General features: G+C 45.8%; 1 protein-coding gene across 2 annotated transcripts; it reads left to right on the top strand.

Annotated features, from left to right (window-relative positions):
- The first annotated feature begins 695 nt into the window (after positions 1-695).
- Positions 696-24,857, top strand: Tgds (TDP-glucose 4,6-dehydratase). Of its 2 annotated transcripts, XM_052190664.1 has the most exons (13): positions 749-823; positions 1,989-2,241; positions 2,997-3,063; positions 5,370-5,438; positions 6,032-6,122; positions 12,314-12,456; positions 16,364-16,462; positions 18,616-18,675; positions 19,382-19,425; positions 20,183-20,348; positions 21,294-21,352; positions 22,775-22,872; positions 24,198-24,857. In XM_052190664.1, exons 3-13 carry the CDS (start codon positions 3,043-3,045, stop codon positions 24,326-24,328), a joined length of 981 nt encoding a protein of 326 aa, XP_052046624.1. In that variant the 5' UTR covers positions 749-823; positions 1,989-2,241; positions 2,997-3,042; the 3' UTR covers positions 24,329-24,857. The 2 variants fall into 2 exon arrangements, with proteins under 2 accessions (XP_052046623.1, XP_052046624.1); XM_052190663.1 differs by lacking the exon at positions 1,989-2,241 and having other exon boundaries at positions 696-823.
- The last annotated feature ends 354 nt before the right edge of the window (positions 24,858-25,211 follow it).

Here is a 25,211-nt window from a genome sequence, read left to right on the forward strand (position 1 = left end):
GGGGCTAAGAAGAAAGATTTAAATAATGTCTCTGCATGGTTAGGTTGCTGTTTAAAGAGTCAAGGAACAACTCCAATAGGATGGCTTTCAAACTGAGAACTGAAGGAGGTAAACGCTAGTCAGACATCCGAGGAAACGGCAGGTCGACCGGGGAAGAACACCTGGTAATATAAATAAGAGCGAGAAGAACCAGGATGGGGGCAGAGTTAGCAAACAAGAGAATAGAGTAAGACTTAACATAGAACTCTACGAAACATATGTATCACGATTGCAAGATTCGCCTTTGTGGTAACATTCACAACTGTGAAACATAATTTTGCAATGCAACGACCATACTGCATACATTCCATACTGCAACCATTCTGGAGGATTCTGCTCCGCTGGGGGCTAGTCTGTGAACATAGTTGAAGTTCAAAAATGAAGACATCAATTCATAACTCCGAATTTCTAGGCACCTATAGTAGTCATCCATGCAGGTGACACTTGCTTAGAAAATGTTCCAGACCCTAGTTACCAATGACCCTAATTCCTCCTAGCTGGTGACAGAGGAATAGAGCCTGCGCCTGCGCAGTGCCACTGCCGGCCCCGCCCCTCCTGCGGTCGTCTGGGAGAACCAGGAAGCCTCTGCGACTTCCTTTGAACGTGTCGGAGGCGGGGCATGTCGTAAAGCATCGTGAAGTGCTTCCCTCGGATCTTCGGACGCCGCGCTTTACGGCGCTGGCGCTGCTGAGCTGAAGATGTCGGCTGCGAGCCGGGAGGAGCGCTCTGGTCCTCCCGGCAGCTTCGCGAAGCGGGTCCTGGTGACCGGGGGTGCTGGTTTCATGTAGGTAACGGTGCTGGCGGCTGAGGAGTTTCTCCCCACACACCCTGGCCTTTCCCCGCGGCTCTCCTTGTCTTTGGCTCTTTGGGTGCACTGTTTTGAGGATCCGGTATGGAGAGGGTCCTAATGCCCAGCCCGGGTGTCCACCCAGTTTCCCTCACTTTCTGGCCAGCAGAACGAGGTTGCTTCGACTTGGCGACTTCGTTGACCTTCGATTGTTCCCCTTCGTTGGAAGGGGAACTCAGGAGTGCTGTGGTGCTGTCCCCCTCCTAGCTGCCCGGGGGTGTTTACCACCTGTCACTGTGTTGAGAAGCGCACATCAGTTTCTTTCCATTTTCTTCCTGCTGTCTGCCAAAGCTCCCAGCAGCAGATACAGGCCTTTCCAAAAGCTCGCCCCGACACGAGGTGAGGATCGTAATGGGACTCTTTGTATTGTCTTTTTAAGAAACCATTTACAAATCCTTTGTTATTCCCAACTTGTTCGAGGCTCATACCCCGCTACCGTGAACCTTTTCTTTCCATTCGTGTCAAAGGTTATTCCTTTTTTTTTTTTTTTCCCTCGAGATAGGGTTTGTCTGTATAGCCCTGGCTGTCCTGGAACTCACTCTAGACCAGGCTGGCCTCGAACTCAGAAATCCGCCTGCCTCTGCCTCCTAAGTGCTGGGATTAAAGGCGTTTACCTTTACCACCGCCACCGCCCCGCAAGGTTATTCTTTGACTTCTCTCCACTGTTCCCCGACTGCTTTAGGCCTGATGCTGCCTTCTTTTCCTTAGAACACGGCTACTATACCTCTTCTGATTGATCTCACGTGTTTTCTTCACACTTTCAAAAATGTGTGCCTATGCAGAAGTCATTGTTTTTAAGGAAGTGAGATGCGGCTGCATAGAAGTTCACAGTTGTGGTTTCTGTGAGACTTGAAAGTCCAAAATATCAGATCTAGAAGACTCGTGTACTCAAGGCCTGCTTTCCAACCTAATCCCTCGCTTTTCTGTACTCGCCCACAACCCTCTCCGGCTTCTCGGAGCACTTCCTGACTTGAGACAGTTGCACTTCTTTCCTGCATAAACTCTTAATTTACCTGTATATCACCTTCAGAGTGCTTATAGGACCACCTTAGGCCAACACTACCTGAAACTACATTGATATTTGTGTTTTACTTGTTTACAGCCTTGTCCCCTTCTAGAGCATGAACTCTGTGAGGGCAGACTAATGCTCATTAAGCAACCACGGAAAGAAAGGTCAGGACCATATTGTGAAGGTCTCCAGTAGTAGTTGAATGGATGGATGCATGAGCGATACACAGAGCTCTTCTGTCCTCGTAGAACTCGGTGTCTCCTGCATGGGGAGCGGGCGGAGAGCCTTGGTTACTGCCCAAGAACATGCAGTGGGCCTTTTAAATCCAACAGACACTTTGCTGAGGGTAGGTAGCAGGAAGCCGAGATTCACTTAACTGGCGTGTAGTGTGGGGAAATGCTTGTACTTGTATGGAAGGGTTGGTCCACAGAGGATGGCCTAGAAAATGAGGGAAAGGGTCACCAAGTGTAAACTTCACCTTCACAGTTGGTCAGTGCCTGCCATTACTCCCAAGAGCCCAAAATGTGTTTAAAAAACAAAACAACAACAACAACAAAACCTGGAGGTTCCTTTTACTGAGATAGCTCCATTTCAGGGTCCTCTGATCATCAGGAGCCATTGGCAGTACCAAGCCCAAACTCCATGATTGTTAGCCTAGGAAACCTGGGTTTATTCCAGGACCCTCCTGGGGTGTTAGGCTTACTCAGGCCGACGTGTAGGACCAAGAGAGCAGTTGCAGAAGTCACTGCAAGCAGAAGCAGACAGCTTTGAGCATGCTATAGCACTGTCTAACTCCATCACAGCCCCTAAAAAGGTCCACTGCACTCGTGCCGTGCCTCTGACCAGATTTTACATTTCTCATGCTCACATTCCTTGGCATGCGTGCTCACCAGCCTTTGGTTAAACTGGCTTTTTCTTCATTCTCAGGGCCAGACAGTTTTATGTGGCACAAGGAAGATAGGAGAGTTGGTTTATAAGGTTAAAAGTGCATGTGTGTGCATGTTACCTCTTACTATTTCCGTACCACGCCACAGCTTAGGGGATGTTAAGAATCGAGGGAGGTTAATGTTTGTCGCTCACTAAGATCTTGTCTTCTTCTAGTGCTTCCCACGTGATTGTCTCCTTAGTAGAAGACTATCCCAACTACATGATCATTAATCTAGACAAGGTAAGCATGAAATGAGCTTCATGTACTAAAGCCCTACCTACATTTACCTCCACGCCAGGGAGCTGTAAGCAGCAGAGCCAGAGAACCGAAGAGAAGCACCTGGCAAGATGTTCGTGTCCTGCTTTCCCGTCGCAGCCTCTCAGGACACGCACCACCATGTGCTCACGCTGTGTTTAATTTTAGGTCAAAGCTTTGGAAACTTTTATTTTGCGAGCCTCAGTGTTTTTTAAGTGCCATATTTTTAGCCAAAGAAAAGCTTTATTTACCTTTTAAAAATTCTATATATACTGTAACTTTGTGATTACTATTTTGAGAGGGTATTGACTTTTTAAAATTAACTTTGATTTAGAATTGCTACCTTCCAGAAGCATTTGTCTGTGTATTTCTCCTTAGCAGTAGAATATAATTAAAGCCAGTTGCAGTGGTGCTTGCCTGTAATGTGAGCACTAGGCAGGTGGGTGCAGGAGGATCAGAACTTCAGGGTCATCCTGAACTGGCTCCAATTGTAGAGGGAGTTCAGGGCCAGCCCCGGAACACATGAGATCCTGTCTACAAACAAATAAGCAAAAACAGTGAAAATAATTTAGCCTTGACAGTCTTGTAGCCATGGTTAAAGTCTCCCTAAAGAATATGATCCTATAGTTTAAACAAAAGATGCAAATGGTTTTCTTATTTTTATAAAATACAGTGGTAAAAATGCACAGGCAAAGAATAACCATTAATGTTGGGCACATTTTTCCCATCTTAATGTTATAAAGGGGTGAACAGAATTCTATTTCAGAACATTTATTTATTTGGGGGCAGGGTCATCTGTGAGCTATAGCTCGAATGTAGGGAGACCATAGGACCATTTGTGGGTGTTAGTTTTTCTCTTCCCTATGTGACTCCTAGGGTCACACTTAGTGGCAAGTACCTTTACCCACTGAGTCATCTGTTCTACTCTAAAGGTATAGCTCCGGCTGCCCCCAGACTTCTGATTCTTGCATATCTATCTCTTTAGTAAATCCTTGTAGTGTGCAAAACTACAACCAGCAAAGGCGAGTACATTTCTGTGGGTTCAAGGCCAGCCTGGTCTACATAGGGAATTCCAGGATGGTACAGACTGAAACCTTTTCTCAAAATATATACATAAAAATAAAAACTAATAGGTTATGAGTAGGTGTGTTTGTTCTGCATGTGGGTTATGGGCTTACGAGGGCAGTAGCCCTCAAGGCCAGAGGTCCTGTATCGGGAACTCCAGAAGGGCAGTCACAGGTGGTTTTGAGCCACTGATGTAGGTGGTGGGATCCAAACTCAGGTCATCTTGAACAGCACCTAGTGCTCGGTCCTCTGGACTAGCAAGCAGCTAGTGCTCGTAACCTCGGAGTCAACTCTCCAGCCTCAACTCGTTCTTTTTTAAAATACATTCAGTATTTACCATGGTAGCTGAAGAAGATATGTATGAAGCAGGTGTTTTTACCTTCAATTGCTTGTTCCTTTTCTGTTAAGAACTAAACGTTTCTAGCTACCAGCTGCTGAGGGGAGCTTAAGCAGAAACTTTTTGTTTTAAAATTAATCTATTTATTTACTTAACACCCCAATATCAGCCCCCTCTTCCCAGTACCCTCCTGTCACAGCTCCTCCTGTTCACCCCATTCCCCCCTCCTTCTCCCCTAACCCCCTGCACATCGGTCAGGCCATGCAGGAGTAGGCGTATCCTCCTTCACTGAGGCCAGACAAGGCAGCCTTACTGGGGAACGGGATCCACAGGCAGGCACTGAATGCAGGGACAGCCCCCACTCCAGTTGTTGGGGTCCCCATGAAGACCAGGCTGCACTCCTGGTACATATGTGTGTCAGGCCTGTGTCCACCCGTGCTTGCTCTGTGGTTGGTGGTTCAGTCTCTGGGAGCCCCAAGGGTCCAGGATAGTTGACTCTGTTGGTCTTCCTGTAGAGTCCCTGTCCTCCTCCAGACCCACAATCCTTCCCCTGACTCTTCCACAAGATTCCCCAAGTTCCGACTGTGGGTCTCTGCATCTGTTTCTGTCTGCTGTTAGGTGGAGCCTCTCCCAGGACAGTTAGAGCAGGAAGATTTTTTAAAGAGAAACTTGTAACAGTGTTGCTCTTGGAGTTTGCTCTTCTGAAAAGTAACAGTGACCTGCTTTTACTTTTAGAATGTCAGAAACTTTGAAGATGTAAAAGTGCAGGAAACATTAGGAAGACTTGTATCACTGTGTTGAACATTTATGACCCTCAAACTAACCTGATACACTATAGAAAGAGCTGTCTTGCCTTGCCCTGTTTCCTCACCCTATTCTCTCTCTTAAGCTGGATTACTGTGCAAGCTTGAAGAATCTGGAACCTGTCTCTAACAAGCAAAACTACAAGTTTATACAGGTATGGAAGTTTTGTTACAGTTATTTGGCAGTGCGTCTTGGTCATGCAGAAATCATAATCTTTTTGTGTTACAAACATGTTAAAGGGCAAATAGTTCCTGATGTAGAGTTCCTCTTTTAGAGGGAACACAGGTGGAGTGTGGGGACCTTGGCAGCCCTCTGGGTAACTGACAAATAACAGGGCACGTCAGTGCTGTAGGTTAATTAGTGGTGACAACATACTTCCCAGGGTCACTCCAGCCTTTGTGATTGTTTTAAAATCTATTTTAGTATAGCTTTCTAAATGCTAAAAAATTTCCTAGCAGTTTTAGCTTTACAAATTGTGATAAAATTTAGCACAATATTTAGCAGAAGTTGGTGCTCAACAAAAATATTACTTGAAACATATTTTCAGAAATATTTTTGAATTAAATACGCATGTTCTAAGATGCCAAAGATCTACATTGTTTTTACACTTGCCTGGTTGCTTGCCTGATTTGGAGACATCCTCTGTTGGATTTAGGGGTGCGAACCGGAGGGGGTGCTAAAGTAAAACTGGTTATTACGAATGGGGCTCAAGAAACCCTACCTTTCCGTGTTTGCCTTTCCGTGCAGGGTGACATTTGCGATTCTCACTTTGTGAAGCTGCTGTTTGAAGTGGAGAAAATAGATATAGTCCTACATTTTGCTGCACAGACACATGTGGGTAAGCACTGTCTTATGCTGTAGTTGCGACTGGCATCTTTCTTCGCTAGTGAATAAATCCCAACTCCAGTAATAGGTTGACTAAGCAGCAACTTCAGAGTCTTTGGAAGGGGATACACCTGTGGGGCCAGAAACCAGCCCCACGTTGTACATACATGCTGACAGAAAGAATCAATCGGGCTTTGTTTTCGTCTGTTTGTGTTTTAAGTGGGTTCAGGAATCAAGCTTAGCTTCTCAGACTTGAGTTAACTGGCACTCATGTTGTTGATTGAGCCACTTCCTCAGCCTGATACCTGGTGCTTCTTATAGGTCACATTTTATTCATGTCTGCTGAAGTGGAACATTAAAAGTGGCTTTAAAAACTTTGAGTTGAATCAAATTCAGACTGATGGTTAATTCTGAAAGGCAGGACTGATCTGAGCCTTTAATTACAGTTTTATGTCATTCCTCTTGAGTGGCAGGTACCCCAAGGAACACCATCTGGAGCACTGTGTGCATTTGAGATGCTGTTTCAATAATTCAGCTAGCCTTTCCCCTGGGAAATATGATATAGATTTGGAAGGTTTTGGTTAGCTAAGTAACGTGGCCACCACGTTGCCCCCAGGCAAGCAGAGGCAGCACTGCTGTGGACCCAGCTGGCAGGAGCCGTTCTCCTGTGTCCCCACGCTCGGCCTGGTCTCCCCTGTGCTCTTCTGTGCGGACCTGCTTTCTAACACTCAGTCCAGTTGGGGCTGTTTTAAATCTTGTACTGTAAGTGTACTGTGCAAATATACCTTTGTACATGTGCACATGAGTTTTTTTTTAAATTTTTGTCAGTTTCTGTACTGCTGGATACTGGGTAGTCGGTCGTGGATACTGGGTTGTGGTGGTCCACAGTTGTGTTTGGACTTTTGCTAGGCATTGGGTTGCTCTTACTTGTGGGCACCTTTAAGCAGTATTGCTGTGAGCTTTGTTGTCCTGGATCAGTCCTGAAGTACACCTCTGTCTGATATCTGTCCAGGTCATCGTGCTTGCTTTCTTCAGCACTGAGGATGTCACAGGCAGCTTTGCCCAGCAGTCATGCCGACTCACAGCTCTTGTCGGATTGTTTCTGTGGGGCCAGCTCTCACTATGTTTAATTTATATTTTCCCAAATTTGTAGGGAGATTATGTGGTTTTTATATTTTTGATAATTTAAATTTCTTTTATAAAATTCTGTTAATTATTTGTCCATTTCTTAAAAAATGCCTGTTTACATTTTTCATATTGAAATATCTTAATGAGAGATATTTTAGCAAGCAGACTGAGACGTGATTTCTTGTGTATTCCCAGCTCCCTGAACCTGTCCATATTTTATGTGTGGTGTGATATGTATGCATGTTTGTGTGTGTGTGGTGTGCATGAAAGAGAGGGAGGGAGAGAGAGAGAGAATGTATGTATGTTTGTGTGTGTGTATATGTATCTATGTGCATATGTATGTATATTTGTACAGGTACGTGTTCCTGTGCCAGTACATGCAGGAGCCAGAGGAGAAAGTCACATGCCTCACTCTGTTGTGCCCTGCCTTACTCCCTTGAGACAGGGTCTCTTACTAGACCTGAAACTCACAATTTGGTCTAGACTGGGTGGCCAAAGAACTCCTGAGCTCTACCTGTCTCTACTCCCCGGTGCTGGGATTGCAGACATGTGCAGCATGTGGTCCTGGGATTACAGACATGTGCAGCATGTGGTCCACGGTTTACAGACATGTGCAGCATGTGGTCCTGGGATTGCAGACATGTGCAGCATGTGGTCCAGGGTTTACAGACATGTGCAGCATGTGGTCCAGGGTTTACAGACATGTGTACCATGTGGTCCAGGGTTTACAGACATGCAGCATATGGCACTGAGGTTACAGACGTGTGCAGCATGTGGTCCTGGGATTTGAACTCACATCCTCATGCTGGGTCAGCATTCTGTCCTTGAGCTCCATCCTCAGTCTAGGCTTTACGTCTTTTGGAAACCTATGTGGTCGTCCATGGCATTTACCCTCTTGCTGTCTTTCAGAGATGTAACTAGAAATTGGTTTCTTTTCTTCTTCCCGCTGCTACTTTGGAAGGTGGTGTGTGTGTGTGTGTGTGTGTGTGTGTGTGTGTGTGTGTGTGTGTGTCGGCACCTTACAATCAGCCTTTCAGAGTTAAACTCCGGAAACCTTTGCCCTCCTCCCAGGGCATGCTCCTTGACGTTGTTTACGCCCAGCCTTGTTTTTAGCTAAGAGTTTAAGTCTGTTGTGTTTAATTTGTTTTTGTTTTGTTTTCAGTTCCACTGCAGATCAGCCTTAGTGTTTTCTACAGCGATATCTTATGACATCAGTATGTATTTGAGCTTTGGAAATGATGGTTTTCTCGTTGTCTTTTATCCAGTCATATGTTTAATCAGGATTCTGAGCAGGTTCTTCAGGTCAGTTCCTTGAGCTTCAGTTGATGCTGAGCCAGCCGGGTGCTTTCTTGCCACCCGAGGACTGGGGTCTGATGTACTTACTTGGGCTCTCCTCCTCCAGTATGAATTCATGGGGTTTTAACACACAGGGGAAACCTACTGTCCTTCCTTCCTTCCTTCCTTCCTTCCTTCCTTCCTTCCTTCCTTCCTTCCTTCCTTCCTTCCTTCCTTCCGTTTCATCTTTTCTTTGCTCATTCTTTCTTTCTTTTTTTTTTTTTCTTATTTTTTTCTGTGTAGCCCTGGCTGTCCTGGAACAAGCTGTCCTCAAACTCACAGAGATCCACTAGCCTCTGCCTCCCAAGTGCTGGGATTAAAGGAGTGTGCCCTTTTATTTCCTGTTTGCTTTAGTCAGTTGTGGTGTCGTGGTGTGGGCATTCACACCCACTGTTAGCCACTTCTGCTTGCCTCTTGGGTCCTCTCTGGCAGAACCTACTTTAATAAGGATTCAGTCTGTCCTCTAGCCCACCACTCAGGAGAGGTGGTGAAAGAGAGAAGTTATTAGGGGCAGGCGGGGTGGGGGGGATATAGACTTGTTTATAGACTTGTTTAGAAATAGTTCTTTGGGGGTGAGCCCAGTTTTCATTGTTAGGACATCAGCAATGTAGTCCATAACAAACCAAATGCGAGTCAGTAGTCTGGTCCACTGGGCAGTCATCACCCATGAACCAGCAAGGGCACTTCAATCCACAAGAAACTGAGGCTCACCAACCGGCCCGAGTCCACTGCAGAAACTTCCAGAATCTGCAGGAACCTCATGACAGGGTCTTTGGTGTGCTTCTCTCTATGACGTCACCACAAGTGAAGCTCAACTACACAGTGTAAGGCGGACCAATGCACGTGCGCTGTCAGCGAAGACCAGTGAGGCAGTGCAAAGCGAGCATTTATAGTCCTTCTAAACACCACACGTCCTTTCCCGTGTCTGCTGGAGCAAAACATCCTTTCACCTGTGTGCCCCAGCAAAACATTTTTTGATGTAATTGACTTTCCAAAGAAACCAGAGATTTCCCCTTCAGCTTTTCTTCTGTGTCTGCCCCCTAGCATCAGTTTGGGGTCTAAATTTTATTCTTGTAAGGGCCTATGTCTGGATTAAAGGGGTTGTTTTGACTGACTCACCTCTAGAAAACATGTCTCCAAATAGTCGCATCCTGATGTGTGTGCTGTGGGAGTAGGCACCAGCATACATTTTACGGGGAGACATTTAGTTCATAGGTTTGGATAAGTGTAGGATAAGTGTCTATCAGTTTGGCTACATATCACCACATTGCCTTCCTCTGCATTTGAGTACATTGTTGTAGACCAGTGGTTCTTAGTCTGTGTGTCTCAACACCTTTGAGGGGAGAATGACCCTTTCATAGGGGGTCACATCAGATATTGTGCGTATCGCATACTTGCATTACGATTCCCAACAGTAGCAAAATTGGAGTTATGAAGTAGCAATGCAAATAATCCTATGGCTGGGGGGTCATCACAGCATGAGGAACCGTATTCAGGGTCCCATAATTAAGCAGGTTGATAGCCTCTGCTGTAGCCCAGCATGCAGAAGGCGTTCACCCGCCTCGCTTAGTCTCACCTACAAAATATCTTTTCATATCTGTTAAGTACTATTTTGTGTATGTTCCTGAGTGTATGCATGTCCACTGCATGCATGCAGGGACCTGTGGCAGTCAGAACAGGCATTAGATCCCCTAGGACATGTGGCCATTAGCCACTGTGTGGGTTCTGGAAACTGAATCTGTGTCCTCTGCAAGAACTTAACCACCGAGCCGTCTCCATAGCCCCTGTCTTCAGATATTTATTTTTCATTAGTCTGATAAATAACAGCTTTAAATTTGAGTTTTCTTTATTATAAGTGAAGTTGAGGATTACTAGCTCAAGGGCCATTTATTTGTGTAAACTATCTGTGTCTTGTATAGATGTCACTGCAGGGCTGTCCTTACTTGTGTAGCTGTCACTGCAGGGCTGTCCTTACTTGTGTAGCTGTCACTGCAGGGCTGTCCTTACTTGTGTAGATGTCTCACTGCAGGGCTGTCCTTACTTGTGTAGCTGTCACTGCAGGACTGTCCTTACTTGTGTAGCTGTCTCACTGCAGGGCTGTCCTTACTTGTGTAGCTGTCTCTGCAGGGCTGTCCTTACTTGTGTAGCTGTCTCACTGCAGGGCTGTCCTTACTTGTGTAGCTGTCTCACTGCAGGGCTGTCCTTACTTGTGTAGCTGTCACTGCAGGGCTGTCCTTACTTGTGTAGCTGTCACTGCAGGGCTGTCCTTACTTGTGTAGCTGTCTCACTGCAGGGCTGTCCTTGCTTGTGTAGCTGTCACTGCAGGGCTGTCCTTACTTATGTAGCTGTCACTGCAGGGCTGTCCTTACTTGTGTAGATGTCTCACTGCAGGGCTGTCCTTGCTTCTGTAGCTATCACTGCAGGGCTGTCCTTACTTGTGTAGCTGTCACTGCAGGGCTGTCCTTACTTGTGTAGCTGTCTCACTGAAGGGCTGTCCTTACTTGTGTAGCTGTCACTGCAGGGCTGTTCTTACTTGTGTAGCTGTCACTGCTGGGCTGCCCTTACTTGTGTAGCTGTCACTGCAGGGCTGTCCTTACTTGTATAGCTGTCACTGCAGGACTGTCCTTACTTGTGTAGCTGTCTCACTGCAGGGCTGTCCTTACTTGTGTAGCTATCACTGCTGGGCTGCCCTTACTTGTGTAGCTGTCACTGCAGGGCTGCCCTTACTTGTGTAGCTGTCTCACTGCAGGGCTGTCCTTACTTGTGTAGCTGTCACTGCAGGGCTGTCCTTACTTGTGTAGCTGTCTCACTGCAGGGCTGTTCTTACTTGTGTAGCTGTCACTGCTGGGCTACCCTTACTTGTGTAGCTGTCACTGCAGGGCTGCCCTTACTTGTGTATGTAGCTGTCACTGCAGGGCTGTCCTTACTTGTGTAGCTGTTTCACTGCAGGGCTGTTCTTACTTGTGTAGCTGTCACTGCTGGGCTGCCCTTACTTGTGTAGCTGTCACAGCAGGGCTGTCCTTGCTTGTGTAGCTCTCTCACTGCAGGGCTGTCCTTACTTGTGTAGCTGTCACTGCAGGGCTGTCCTTACTTGTGTAGCTGTCACTGCAGGGCTGCCCTTACTTGTGTAGAGAGAGGAGCTGACTTCTGAGGTGCATGGTTTGGGTGCTTAGCTGTCTTGATTGACAGGTTAGGTCAGATAATCATTTCTTCTCATTTTGCTGTCTCTCCCCATGATGCATCTGATTTTAATCGTAGGTGGCCCAGTTATGTATAGGTATAAGAGACTAACTAGGCAATTAACCTAAAAGTTGACTAGGAAGACATGGTTTGCCTTCCTGCACATGCACACCATGCTGGGTTGGCCTCTCTGTTTTGTCCAGGTATATCAGGAATGTATTTGAGTAGAAACTATCCAAATGTGGTTATTTTTAGGGGTGTAGAAACTTGTACTGTTGTTCAGAGAGGGGTGTACATACAGTCAGAAGCAGGGTAGCCCAATGCAAGAGGGTCTTGGTGGGCTTTAGGTTGCTAGATGCCAAGGCAGTGTTCAAACAAGAGTGGGGTACACGGCCGAGATTAAGTAAAGCACCAGGCTCCATATCGCCCTTTCTTGTGCTGTTTCCTAGCCCGCTGCGGCTGTGGCGAGCAAAGGGCGTGAGTGCTCTGACGTCCCAGTCACTTGGCATTTGGTTTTTCCCATGAGCAGAATTATTGTAGCTTTTCTCTTGTCTCTTTTAGATCTTTCATTTGTCCGCGCCTTTGAGTTTACATACGTTAACGTTTATGGTACTCATGTTTTGGTAAATGCTGCTTATGAAGCCAGAGTGGAGAAATTTATTTACGTCAGCACAGATGAAGTATATGGAGGCAGTCTCGATCAGGTAAGCTTGGAAAGTATATTCTGCCTACTGGGTACCAGCATGGATGTCTGTCTGGCTAAAGCTCACATGCTGGGTACCAGCATGGATGTCTGGCTGGCTAAAGCTCACTGGGCTTCTGCTGCGCTCTAATTACGTGCATTGTGTAATTACTCAAACCCCTCCTGCATTGGGCTACCCTGCTTTTGAGTTTCTACTCAAATACATTCCTGATATACCTGGACACAAAACAGGCCAATTACACATGGCATGTCCCCACTCTTGTTTGAACACTGCCTTGGCGTTTAGTAACCTAGAGCCCACCAAACCTCTCCTGCATTGGGCTACCCTGCTTCTGGCTGTATGTACCCCCCTCTCTGAACAACAGTACAAGTTTCTACACCCCTAAAAATAACCACATTTGGATAGTTTCTACTCAAATACATTCCTGATATACCTGGACACAAAACAGCCAATTACACACGGCATATCCTCCAAAATGTTGCTTTGCCCTTTGTTCTTCTCTAGTGGGTAGTGTCACCTGAGGAAGGAGTAGCACAGTGCAGACTGACAACTCTACCGCCCAGCAGCAGGCCTCACTGATGGCATCATCCCCTGGGCTGTGGCCCGCCCTCCTCCTCTCCCCCCTGGGCAGGAAACACTAGAGTGTTGACGATAAGTAAGAGGTTGTTGAAGCTGGAATCTGTTCCTTTGTTATTGATTTGGACATAGACTCACTGTGTAGCCCAGACTTGCCTAGAGTCCCCTCTGTTGTTCAGCCTGGTCCCAACCTCATGATTTCCTGCCTGTCTCCTGAATGCTGATGTTATAGGGATATACCTCCAACCTGGGTCTGATCATATAAAATCATTCCGAATTCTTGTACTTTATAGACAGAGATAGCACTGTTAGTTAGTCCATCGTTTCCTTTCCTTCAGTCCTTTCTTTTAAACATATGCTGTGTTGGGAGGTCGGAAAGAGACTAGGTGTCTAACTCAGCGTTGAGTCTTGGTTAGTGTGTGATATCCTGGGTTTGATCCTAAGCCTAGTTAAAAAAAAAAAGTCTCAAAAAAGAAAAAAAAATCTGTGTGCAGGTAACAGTTACTGTATCTTACTTCTAACCATTATAATGGTTAAGATAATATCTACACAGTTAACACTTGAGTGTAGTCATGTGATCTTGTACAGATTGAAAGAATTAATAGCAATCAAATTTTAATTAGGTAAAAAAGAGTATGGTTCTTCATATTTCTGAAGTTTTAATCTTCAAATCTCTACCGTGATTGATATATTGGCACCCAACTGTTACCCAGTAAAACTGCAGATTCCCTTATATATTTTTGTATAATTTTTAAAGATTTATTTATTTATTTTATGTCTATGAGTGCGCTGTAGCTGTCTTCAGACACACCAGAGGAGGGCATTGGATCCCATTGCAGATGGTTGTGAGCCACCATGTGGCTGCTGGGAGTTGAATTCAGGACCTTCAGGAGTGCAGTCAGTACTCTTACCTGCTGAGCCATCTCTCCAGCCCCTTCTAAACATTTCTGATTTGTGGACTTTTGATATGGCATTAGCCAGCAGTTGGTTTCTACTTTCCGAAAGATCTTCAGATTCATGTTTTGATAGAAAGCGCTCAATAATGCCAGGTCCTTAGAGAAGGTCCTAGTGTTCCAGTCCCAAGTCTACTCAGCAGTCCTTCTATTCGGGAAAATTGAGTTATTTATTGACTGCACAAAATAAGAGGATCATTTTGCCTGGTACCAGTACAATATAGCTCAGCTGTATGATAGAGGCTACTGTGCCAGTCATTTTTATAACTAAGTAATTGCCTGATTTGACCTGGATGACCCTTTCAGTGGGGAGCTTCAGCCTGTTGCAGCATAGCTGTCAGCTGCTACCAGAAGATCGACATTTTCGCCAGACCTGGAGGCACAGACCTGGTGACCAGCTCTATAATCTGAGTTTAAGAGGCTGAAGCAGGAGGAGGCAAAGTTAAAGGCTAAATAAATAATGAATAAAAGACTGGAATAGTGACTCACTGATTAAGAGCACTTCCTGCTCCTACAGAAGGCCCTGGTTTGGTTCCTGATACTGTGTGGTTGCTTACAGTCAATGTGACTAGTCCCTGTGTATATGTGATGCACATAAACCCATGCATTACGCATATGTTAGTAATGAGTAAGTATTTTTAATTGGTTGACAACGTAGGCTTGATTTAAAATGGCCTCCAACCAGCTCAGTAACTTGGTTTTCCATTTTTTTCCCCACACACTGTCTTTTAGGACCTCTGCGCTTGTAGTTCTTCCCTGATTAGGATTCAAGGCATCCATCCCTGTGTTCGTTGGGGGTTTGTCTTTTTTGCGACAGGGTTTCAGCTCTCGGCTTCATTCCTCCATTCCCAAGTGCTGGGATTGTGGATGTGTAACCACCAGAGCAAGAGGGCGTTTCCTAGACGCAGTGGTTGACATTTCACACGGGCAGCATGGTTGGTTTTCCATTTTGTTTTGCCACGTTGTTACAGTCCGTGGGTCTGTTTTGTTGTTACAGTCCGTGGGTCTGTCTCGGGATATCCAGGATTCCTTGGTCCAGGAAGGCACGGGTCCGGTTGAGATGACAGACAGAACAAACCACAAACACATACAGAGGCAGCTTGAATCTGAAAGTATTTTCGGGTATCTCCCAAAGTCCAGTCAAGTTAACATTTCAAATTAGGCATCATATACATCTGTAAAAGGCTAGCTAGGCTTTCTCAGGCAATACAGGGTGTTTACCCAAAGTCCAGGGCCCATGCGGCTAAACTGCTTCTTCATCTTGGTCTCGATGTGGCCCTGGCTTGGGAGCTGAAGAAGGATGGTTCTAGTGCCTAGCCTCCTGGCGTTCTCATGCTTCGCCTCCTGGAGAAAATGGCAGTGTTATAGAGCTTGGGAAGCTGCCTTGCTTGCTCTGTCTTTCAAGAGTACTTCTGCCTAGTCTGTGGGTTGCATTCTTCTCTGTGCAGTGCCTGGGGCCATTGTAGGCCGCCCTAGGCCCCGGGCGATTAGCCTCTAGCCCTTAGCTTGATATTAACTCATTCCTCCTCTGAGTCTCTCTCTAAGTAGAGAGAACCCCCCCCTCTCTCTGACTCTCTCTCTCTCTCTCTCTCTCTCTCTGACTCTCTCTCTAACTCAATTAAGTCTTTCTGAGTATTAAGTATAAACTGTAAACTGAATCACACCTGGATAAGCTAAGAAAAGTTGTTTTCCTCAAGGGCTCCCTGCATGAGGCCTGTAACACAAAAGGCCAGTTCCTCATGAAGCTTCCTTTGTTATTCAGGTAGGCCTGAGATAGCCTGTCTGTAAGCAAAATCATGAGTTAAAGGCAGAACTGGACTAACTTGTGGGGAAAGGTAGCTAGGGAACCAACTCAAATGTAAATTCTTTCTACCTTGACCAATACTCATCTGTATGGCTGGGACCTCTTAAGATTTTTCAGATGTAAATACCCTTAGTATTTACCCTGAAAAGGCAGTGACTGGAATTTCTGGAATGCCTTTTCTACCATAATAACATAAATGGGTGGAGCAAAGCAAAGCAGACTTTTTTGCTACAAGATGGATTCTTACATATCTGTATTTGCTTGGTTATACCATGTCCTGGCCACCAGAATTGCCAACTGAGATTTTCACCTTCTAAATATATGGGGAGGTCCGCTATTCCCAGGAGACATTTTTTCTTTCACCTCTGTCTGTAAAATATCATGTTTACAGACTTGACTGGGCCACTGTGGCACTACGTGTGTATGTGTAGTACTGTGTACACTGCGTATGAGCTGGGGTAGAACCCAGGTCCTCTTAAATATGACCTGACTACTGCTGAGCCACACGCTTAGACCTTGTAATGTTTTCCACTTAGAGAGTGTGTGTGATTCAAATGTGTTCTTTTAAAACTAGGAGTTTGATGAATCATCGCCCAAGCAACCTACAAACCCTTATGCCTCATCTAAGGCAGCTGCTGAGTGCTTTGTGCAGTCTTACTGGGAACGCTACAAGGTAAGACAGGGCCTCAGTGTGTGTCCCTGGCTCTCCTGGGACTTATTTATAGACCAGGCTGGCCTCGAACTCAGCCACTTGCTTTTGCCTCCTGAGTGCTGGGATTAAAGGTTCTGTCTGTCTGTTCGTCCGTCCGTCCATCCATCATCTATTAATCTATTATCTTTCTATTATCTATCTCTCTATTCTCTCTCTCCTGCCTGTCATCTATCGTGTGAGTAAATGTGTGTATGTGTGTGATCTGTGGTGTGAACGTGGCAGTCAGAGGGCAGCATATGGAAGCCAGTTCTTTCTTTGCACCCTGTATTCAGGTCATCAGGCTTGGCAGCAAATACTTTGACCATCTCACCAGGCCTGATTTCTAAAACCCTTAAACCATTAACTATGGACCTAAATTTTAAAATTCTAAGCTGGTGTTGGTGTGGAAGACCTGGCTTGAATGTGGGTGGTAAGGGCCGTCTAAGTATCGGCCTCTCACGTGGCATGGGCCAGGCCTTGTTCGGTTCCTCAGGAAAGCACCAACAGGAGCATGCTCATCCTGCTGCAGGAACAGAGTCTTACAGGTCTGGTGAGAAGAAGCCCCATGGACATCCTACATGGCAGACGGTGAAGCTTTTCTGTGTGACTCAGAGGGCTTGGCTCCGTATAGAGTAGACTTGTTGACTTGTGCCTGGTGGCTCTGACAGAGCCATACTGGGTTGCAGCAAAACAAGTATTAGCAGCCCCCGTGCCATACCCACCTTCCCACCAGCCATCGTCAGTTACTAGGGGCTGAGTCAGAAAGACAAGCAAGAGGTTCCTCCTGTTCCCTTCCTCTCTGTGGTGGGCCTTTTTACTTGTGAGAGCTGATTCAGTGGAGAGAGCCAACTTGGTATCTATTGTGTAACTGAATGTAGACTCCTGGAAGCCATCTTGGAAATGATCATGCGAAGGAAGGTCTCGGTGCTTAAGGAAGGAGCCCGTTACTGCCGTTGGACCCTCTGCCTTTGCCTGAGCCCCATGCTCTCCTGGTTTTTTTTCTTTTTTAAAAATATGGTCTTACTGTGTGGCCCTGGCTGGTCTGAAATTTAGTATATAGAACATGCTGGCTCCAAACGCAGAGATCCACCAGTCTCTGCCTCCTGAACTCTAGTATTAAAAGCATGCACCTCCAGGCCTGACTTTTAAAAGACAAAATGAGGGTCTCATTACATAGCTCAGGCTGGCCGTGAACTAGGAATCCTCCTGCCTGAGCTCATGAGTGTCAGGAATACAAGTGTGAGCCAGCTTTATGAGACTTACCTCTTGTTGGAAGAGTAGGGGTGGCAGTGGAGGTTGTCACAGAAGCTTCTAAGTCCCTCCTCAACTGGGACTGCAGTCATCAGTGCAACTGCAGAGTAGCTTTCTTCACTCGACTGTCTGTCTGTAGGCTGGAGTGTGGTCATCCTCACTGTAGGCTGGAGTGTGGTCATCCTCACTGTAGGCTGGAGTGTGATCATCCTCACTGTAGGCTGGAGTGTGGTCATCCTCACTGTAGGCTGGAGTGTGATCATCCTCACTGTAGGCTGGAGTGTGGTCATCCTCACTGTAGGCTGGAGTGTGGTCATCCTCACTGTAGGCTGGAGTGTGGTCATCCTCACTGTAGGCTGGAGTGTGGTCATCTTCACTGTAGGCTGGAGTGTGGTCATCCTCACTGTAGGCTGGAGTGTGGTCATCTTCACTGTAGGCTGGAGTGTGGTCATCCTCACTGTAGGCTGGAGTGTGGTCATCCTCACTGTAGGCTGGAGTGTGGTCATCTTCACTGTAGGCTGGAGTGTGGTCATCCTCACTGTAGGCTGGAGTGTGGTCATCCTCACTGTAGGCTGGAGTGTGGGCAATTTTTTTTTTCTTTTTTCTGGGGATGAGGGGTCTGGGAGGATTGGGAAGTTATAGGGATTCATGATATGAAATTCTCAAATGATCAATGAAAACATTATGTAAAATAATATATATTATTACAAATAAACTTTTTATATGCTATATCACACAGACACCCATACTTCCCTCCCTCCCTCAGACAGGCCCTTCCGTATGTGCTGATAGTGGTCATTTAGGCAGCAGTGTTCTGAAAGTTCGTAAGATAGCCCTGATTGCCGGACCCTTCCTTTACACTCATGTTGAATGTTTACTCTAAGTTCCCAGTTGTCATCACAAGAAGCAGTAACGTCTATGGACCACATCAGTATCCAGAAAAGGTAAACTTTATTTCTAAGTTCTTAGTGGTTCTTACTGCTTGTAACATTATTGAAAATAGTCTCTGAGTAGTTATTTCTCTGAAGTGGTTTGTGTTGTGTCTGTGCATGACTGCATGCTCAGTGTAGGTGTGTGTGTGAGTCTGAAGACAGCGTCAGCTTGCACACTGCAGCTGCTGTGCCTTTAGGTCTTAGAGCTGCTGTCTGTAAACTGGGGATATAATGAAAACACAGGATTTTTAGGGGTCCAGCATGAGTGTGGGCATGTATTGTCTTCCTTGGAGTCTAAAGCACCATGCAGCACATAGACAGTCTGCAGTTGTGTCAGGCATACAGAAGTTCAAAGCTAATTAGGCAGTGGTATAGAGAGCTTGGACTTACTGTGTGTGCTTATACATAAGGGATAAAGTGAGATATGATGCCTGTCTTTATGTGACACGTCACCAAAGAGGTGGCGAGCGCTGGCTGTAGACTGTCCACGAAGCCTCCTCACACCCCATGCGACCTTCGTCTGATATGAAGTTTCTGTGAAATCACAAACTGCCTTAGAAGTCTGTTACTCAGGAAACATTATATTTTTTCATGAATTTAGGTTAAAATAATTGGAATGTATCCATCCATACATATATAATAATTTTTAATCTTATGAGTTTAAATTCATACTAGTATCATTTACAAAGGCTGAAATGACATCTAAATATTCTTCTAGGTTATTCCAAAATTCATCTCCTTGCTGCATCACGACAGGAAGTGGTATGTGGCTCTTACTTTGGCGTTCATGTGCCATCTGCTCTGCTGAGAGGGCTCAGTAGTAATCTGGTGCCGCAGAGGCCTCGGGCTCGGGGTTCCACCCGCTCAGGAACGCTTTCTCCACTTCCTGTGGTGGTTTTCATAACTAAACTGTGTCCTCAGAAGTTACTAACTGAAGTTATCTGCTGTAGAATTTTGAATTTCAGAATAAAAATTTGACATCTGTATAATTTCATATTTGCAAATGATTAATATAAAACTAAGATTTCCCCCTTTCCTTACCCATTATTCTTAGGTTCCGGAGCCTGAAAGCAGGCCTCATGTGTCCTAGGCAAGTGCTCTGCTAACAAACAAGCCCCCTCCCCAGCTCCCTCCCAGCCCCTGATTTCCTTTGTAACTTTGGAAGTCACTTAGGCTGGTCTTGAACACGGAGCCCTCTCGCCTCAGTCTCTGGGTGGCTGGAGTTATAGTTCTGTGCAACCCAGTCCCCTAGGTATTTCTTCAAAATGAATTTATGGTACCAAATTAACAAATAATTTTTTAGGGATCCATGTTTTCCACTTTTCAAATTAAAAATCCTTCAGAAGTTTGGGTCGCATATAAGAAATGAGGAAGAAAATGTAAGGGAATTGATTTGTTCGTTCAGCGATCTCCAGGACCTCTGGGTATTGGCTTCCCCAGAGCTGAGCTGGCGAGGCTGACTCCTGCTTGGGAGCTTCGCATGTGCACTTTATAATTCTGCCTTCTTTAATCCCTTTAGCTGCATTCACGGGTCAGGGCTTCAAAGGAGAAACTTCCTGTATGCTGCTGATGTGGTGGAAGCCTTTCTCACTGTCCTCACAAAGGGAGAGCCAGGCGAAATTTACAACATCGGGACCAACTTTGAGATGTCAGTCATCCAGCTTGCGAAAGAACTAATACAGCTGGTATGTCTGCTGTGAGGGGGAGGTTCGCAAGGTTGTCCCCGCAAGGTTGTCCCCGCCTTTGTGGCAGGGAGGAAGAGTTCCCTTAGTATCTGTGTTAGTGACGTTCCTGGGGCTGCAGAGGTACAAGACTGATCCTTAGGGACTAAGACTGGATCCTGGCTTAGAGTTCTCCAGGGCTAGAGTCCATGGTGGGGTGTGTGTGTGTGCGCGCGTGTGTGTGCGTGTGTGTGTGTGTGTGTGTGTGTCAGGGGCAGGGATAATGGGGGGGGAGGGGGCATGGCTTGAAGGCAAGAGTGGGAAGCTGGCCAGATGCATTTTCATCCACAAACAGGAAGCAGAAGGAGGACAGAGCAGGAAGTGGGTCCTGAAAGCCTGGTGTACTACTGTTGGGCAAAGCCTCACCTGCTAGAGTTTCTGTAACATCCCCCAGCAGCACCACCAGTGGGGGACCAAGGGTCCAAATACACAGCGAATGGGGACATTTCTCATGCAGACTACAGCTGCATCACTAGTGTACATTCACTTAACTACAGCTGAACAGACAGGAAAATAGTTCATAATCACGTGTACCGTGAGCCTTCGTGTGAACCGGCATTAGTTCTCGAGGGAAAGAATGCTCCTGCCTCCTCTAGCTGTAAGATGTACCTCAGCTTCAGAAATGGGACACACTGTTGTCGAAGACCAGTGAGCGAAGCGGCAACAACTACCAGGCTGCGGCGTGAATGGTCCTCCGATGCTCGCGCCCTTCTCCCGTGCTTGTGTGGGCTGTGTTCTCTATGTGGACTGAGTGTGAGCTGTAGGGATGAAGAGCCTTTGCTGTCCTCCTCCCGCCTCCCGCTGTGAGCCATTTGTCGGTCCTCCTCTGCCTCTGTCAGCTGTGAAATACACTTGTTGCTCTGGGCTCTCCTTTTGTAACGTGGCTCAGAAGTCTGCTTCATTTGACAGATCAAAGAGACCAATTCAGAGTCTGAGACAGAGAGGTGGGTGGACTACGTGAGTGACAGGTAAGTGGACTTTGTGAGTGACAGGTTGTAGACTCCATGAGTGACAGGTGGGTGGACTCCATGAGTGACAGGTGGGTGGACTCTGTGAGTGACAGGTTGGTGGATTCCGTGAGTGACTATATGGGTGGACTATTGGGTGACAGGTAGGTGGACTCCGTGAGTGACAGGTGGGTGGACTCCGTGAGTGACAGGTGGGTGCACTCCGTGAGTGACAGTTTGGTGGACTCTGTGAGTGACAGGTGGGTGCACTCCATGAGTGACAGGTTGTGCGTGAGTGACAGGTTGTGGACTCCGTGAGTGACAGGTGGGTATACTCTGTGAGTGTCAGGTGGGTGCACTCCGTGAGTGACAAGTTGGTGGACTCTGTGAATGACAGGTTGTGGACTCCGTGAGTGACAGGTGGGTGCACTCTGTGAGTGACGGGTTGGTGGACTCTATGAGTGACAGTTTGGTGGATTCCGTGAGTGACAGGTGGGTGCACTCCGTGAGTGACAGGTGGGTGCACTCCGTGAGTGACAGGTGGGTGGACTCTGTGAGTGACAGGTGGGTGGACTCTGAGTGACAGGTGGGTGCACTCTGTGAGTGACGGGTTGGTGGACTCTGTGAGTGACAGGTTGGTGGATTCCGTGAGTGACAGGTGGGTGCACTCCGTGAGTGACAGGTGGGTGGACTCTGTGAGTGACAGGTTGGTGGACTCCGTGAGTGACAGGTTGGAACATAGAGTGAAGATGGTGAAGTCTAGATGCTTATACAACAATAAACTGTATGAACTTGCCAGAAAAATAGCTTAACTTGTGAATTTTCTTCCTAATCATAAATGTCATAGAGATCATTAAGGATAGCACTATTTTTAGCTATGGGCTTCAGGTTTTAGGGACTCTTTCCCAGTGTGGAGTTTTCTCCCTTGTGACAACTGGTGATTACCTTCTTAGAAAGTACTCTAAGCTATAATTACAATATAGACCAAGTACCTTGCTGTAAGCTTGACACTCAAGAATCCTAATTACTTATATTTGTGTGATTTATTTCTCACTAATCAAACATTATTTTTCTTCGATATGTTAGGCATTTGATTTGCACCTAAATTACGGCTGAAATAAATTCAGGAAAGGATAGGCAATAGAGAGTGTCAGGCGCTGGGAATGAGGGGTTGTATGTGTTTATAAAATGTTTCTATAATAAGCATGTCACCAGGGTGATTTTGTTCTAATGTGAGTTACGAAGATGTGTGAGTGTGCACGGAGTTATGAAGATGTGTGAGTGTGCACGCTGTGTCTCAGATGTACAAATGTGTAGTCACAGTAAAGACTTGTGAGTGTATATTCTGACTTAGTTGTTCACATGTGTATTCACAGTAAAGATGTGAGTGTCTCAGGTGTGCAAATGTGTATTCAGTGTCATCTTAAATCTTTGCTTTCCAAGGCCTCACAATGACATGAGATACCCAATGAAGTCTGAAAAAATCCACAGTTTAGGATGGAAGCCCAAAGTGCCGTGGGAAGAGGGAATAAAGAAAACAGGTGTGTAGTAACGTGATCATCTGGGGAGCGGTGCAGACCAGTGAAGGGAAAGGCTGCTCATTCCCAGAACACTGGAGACTGAGCAGGACTCTGTGAGGACTGTCTGCACGCACGCACGCACGCTCCCAGCTGCTCCGCCTCATGTCTAGCAGCTGTCTCCAGCGCATCGAGAGCTCACTGGACTCGCCTCTCACTGCTCTTGCTGGGTCTTGTGACACCAGAGGCCTATCTCCGATTCTGGGCGCTCAGCCCTTCCTTTCCTTCCTGATCCCAAGCCGCCCTCTGCTGCAGCCTCCCTCTCTGTAACACAGTGGTCCATGTGAGGGCAGTGGGCCTTAGGTCTGAAGAAAACTCTGTAAATTCAATATGTACAGAAATTGTGTGTACAGATGTGTGTGTGTGTGTGTGTGTGTGTGTGTGTGTGTGTGTTAAAACTATTTGGACCATGACATGCCTTCAATCCCAGCCTTCAGGAAGTGGAGGCAGGAGGCTCTCTGAGTTTAAGGCCAGCCTGATGTATAATTTAACAAGTTTCAGCATAGCTAGAGCTGCATTAGTAAAACCCTGTCTCAGAAGACAAAAGAACAAAACGGAGCAATAAAAAAATCTATATGGAATTGTATTTGTAGGAAAGGATTCTCCTAAATGTATAAAAAAGTCTTGATTCAAACATTAAATACAAAATACTTGGGTCAGGTACTAAAAAAGCAAAGGCAAAGAAACTTCCATTTTTAACTAAACTTGGAGTTCTTACTGGAAAAGCTAACAACAGTGCACACCATAAACTGATGTCACTTAATAATGGTGTACATTGTAAACTGATGTCATCTAATAGTGCACACCATAAACTGATGTCACCTAATAGTGCACACTGTAAACTGATCTCACATAATAATAGTGCACACTGAAAACTGAAATCACATAATAGTGCACATTGTAAACTGAAATCGCATAATAATAGTGCACACCGCAAACTGATGTAACCTGCTGTAGAAAGCTGTTGTCTCATGCTTCCTGATCCCCTGTCGTCCTGTTAGATGAGCAAGCGTTTTCTTTTTTATACAGTAACTTTAAAGCCAGCATAAATGACTTAGGTCTTTCACTGGAAATTACTAAAATCCGAGTCTTCTGCACTACCCTTGGGAGTGGGGCTCTGTGCTGCAGGACACACACCCATTACAGCTTCCCAGACTTTCTGGGATGAGTCACCTGCTGATGTTCACCTCAGCTTAAAGAAGGGACTTTGCTGACATAGTAGGGCCTCAGGAAATGCTGACTAATTGATGTCTGTTTTTAAATTTTCATTGTCTTGATTTTCTTGCCAGTTGAGTGGTACCGAAAGAATTTTCACAACTGGAAGAATGTAGAAAAAGCATTAGAGCCCTTTCCAGTCCAGCCGCCATTTATATCACTGCCAGTTGAAGAGAAGAGGACACCATCCTACCTCAGCCAGTGACGTGAATCAAGTGCCTGAATGAAGTGCCATCTTCTCTCTGTGCCCGGGGTGGGATGCAGTCTTCAGCAGTTCAGTACTGGTCCAGAATTCACTGTGGAGATTCCCTTGGCCAACTTCTAGAACTCGGGCAGTGGTCCAGCAGAGCTCTGGTGTGAGCAGCAGGACTCTGGCTCTGAGAACAAAGGCAGGACGTGTCACTTGGAGACGTGTCACTCTGAGCTGCTTTAGACTTGTGCTGGCCCCCAGCCTTCCCCAGGACCTGGTGGCTCAGATTTTCTGTCCTGACTGTATTTCCTAAGGTCTGATTATGTGAAAATTGAAAAAAATAGAAGACTATCTAGCACTTTTAAACTTTTGATAATTGTACAAAATTAAGTTAAATAGATTTTAAAGGTGAAATATAAATTTCTTACATTTTTTTAAATCAGTTGTTGATTTTATATAACCTGTATCAGAAATTTTATCATGTATCTATAATTTACAATGGTTTTATTTATGAAAATGTCAATATATTTTAATATATTAAAGCAGATTATAGCTTTTTTTAGTGATTATCTTTTTATTTTGTTATAATTTTTTAAAATAATCATACATTTTCAATCTCTTTGCCTGAAAGACTTCAGTACAACTTTGAAAGGTAACTGAATGGATACTGAGTGGACAAAAAAAGTAAAGGTTGCTCTGTTGTGAATGTAGATTTTATTCCCACTGACTTGGTGAGAACCTGTCCTAGGGTTTCCATTGCTATAAAGAGACACCATGACCACAGCAACTCTTAGAAAGGACATTTCATTGTGGCAGCACGTAGGCAGACATGGTACTAGAGGACCCTAGAGTTCTACATCTTGATCTAAAGCCAGCCAGAAGGAGACTGTATGTCATA

Source organism: Apodemus sylvaticus, chromosome 8, assembly GCF_947179515.1.
Source record: "Apodemus sylvaticus chromosome 8, mApoSyl1.1, whole genome shotgun sequence".
NCBI classification, from domain to species: domain Eukaryota; kingdom Metazoa; phylum Chordata; class Mammalia; order Rodentia; family Muridae; genus Apodemus; species Apodemus sylvaticus.

What these genes read in the sequence shown, in the direction of transcription:
- Tgds (XM_052190663.1), top strand. Translation starts at nt 738, where the DNA reads ATGTCGGCTGCGAGCCGGGAGGAGCGCTCTGGTCCTCCCGGCAGCTTC. An exon ending in TGATCATTAATCTAGACAAG is followed by an intron (nt 3,064 to 5,369) that starts GTAAGCATGAAA and finishes CTCTCTCTTAAG; the next exon opens with CTGGATTACTGTGCAAGCTT. An exon ending in GTGGACTACGTGAGTGACAG is followed by an intron (nt 21,353 to 22,774) that starts GTAAGTGGACTT and finishes TTGCTTTCCAAG; the next exon opens with GCCTCACAATGACATGAGAT.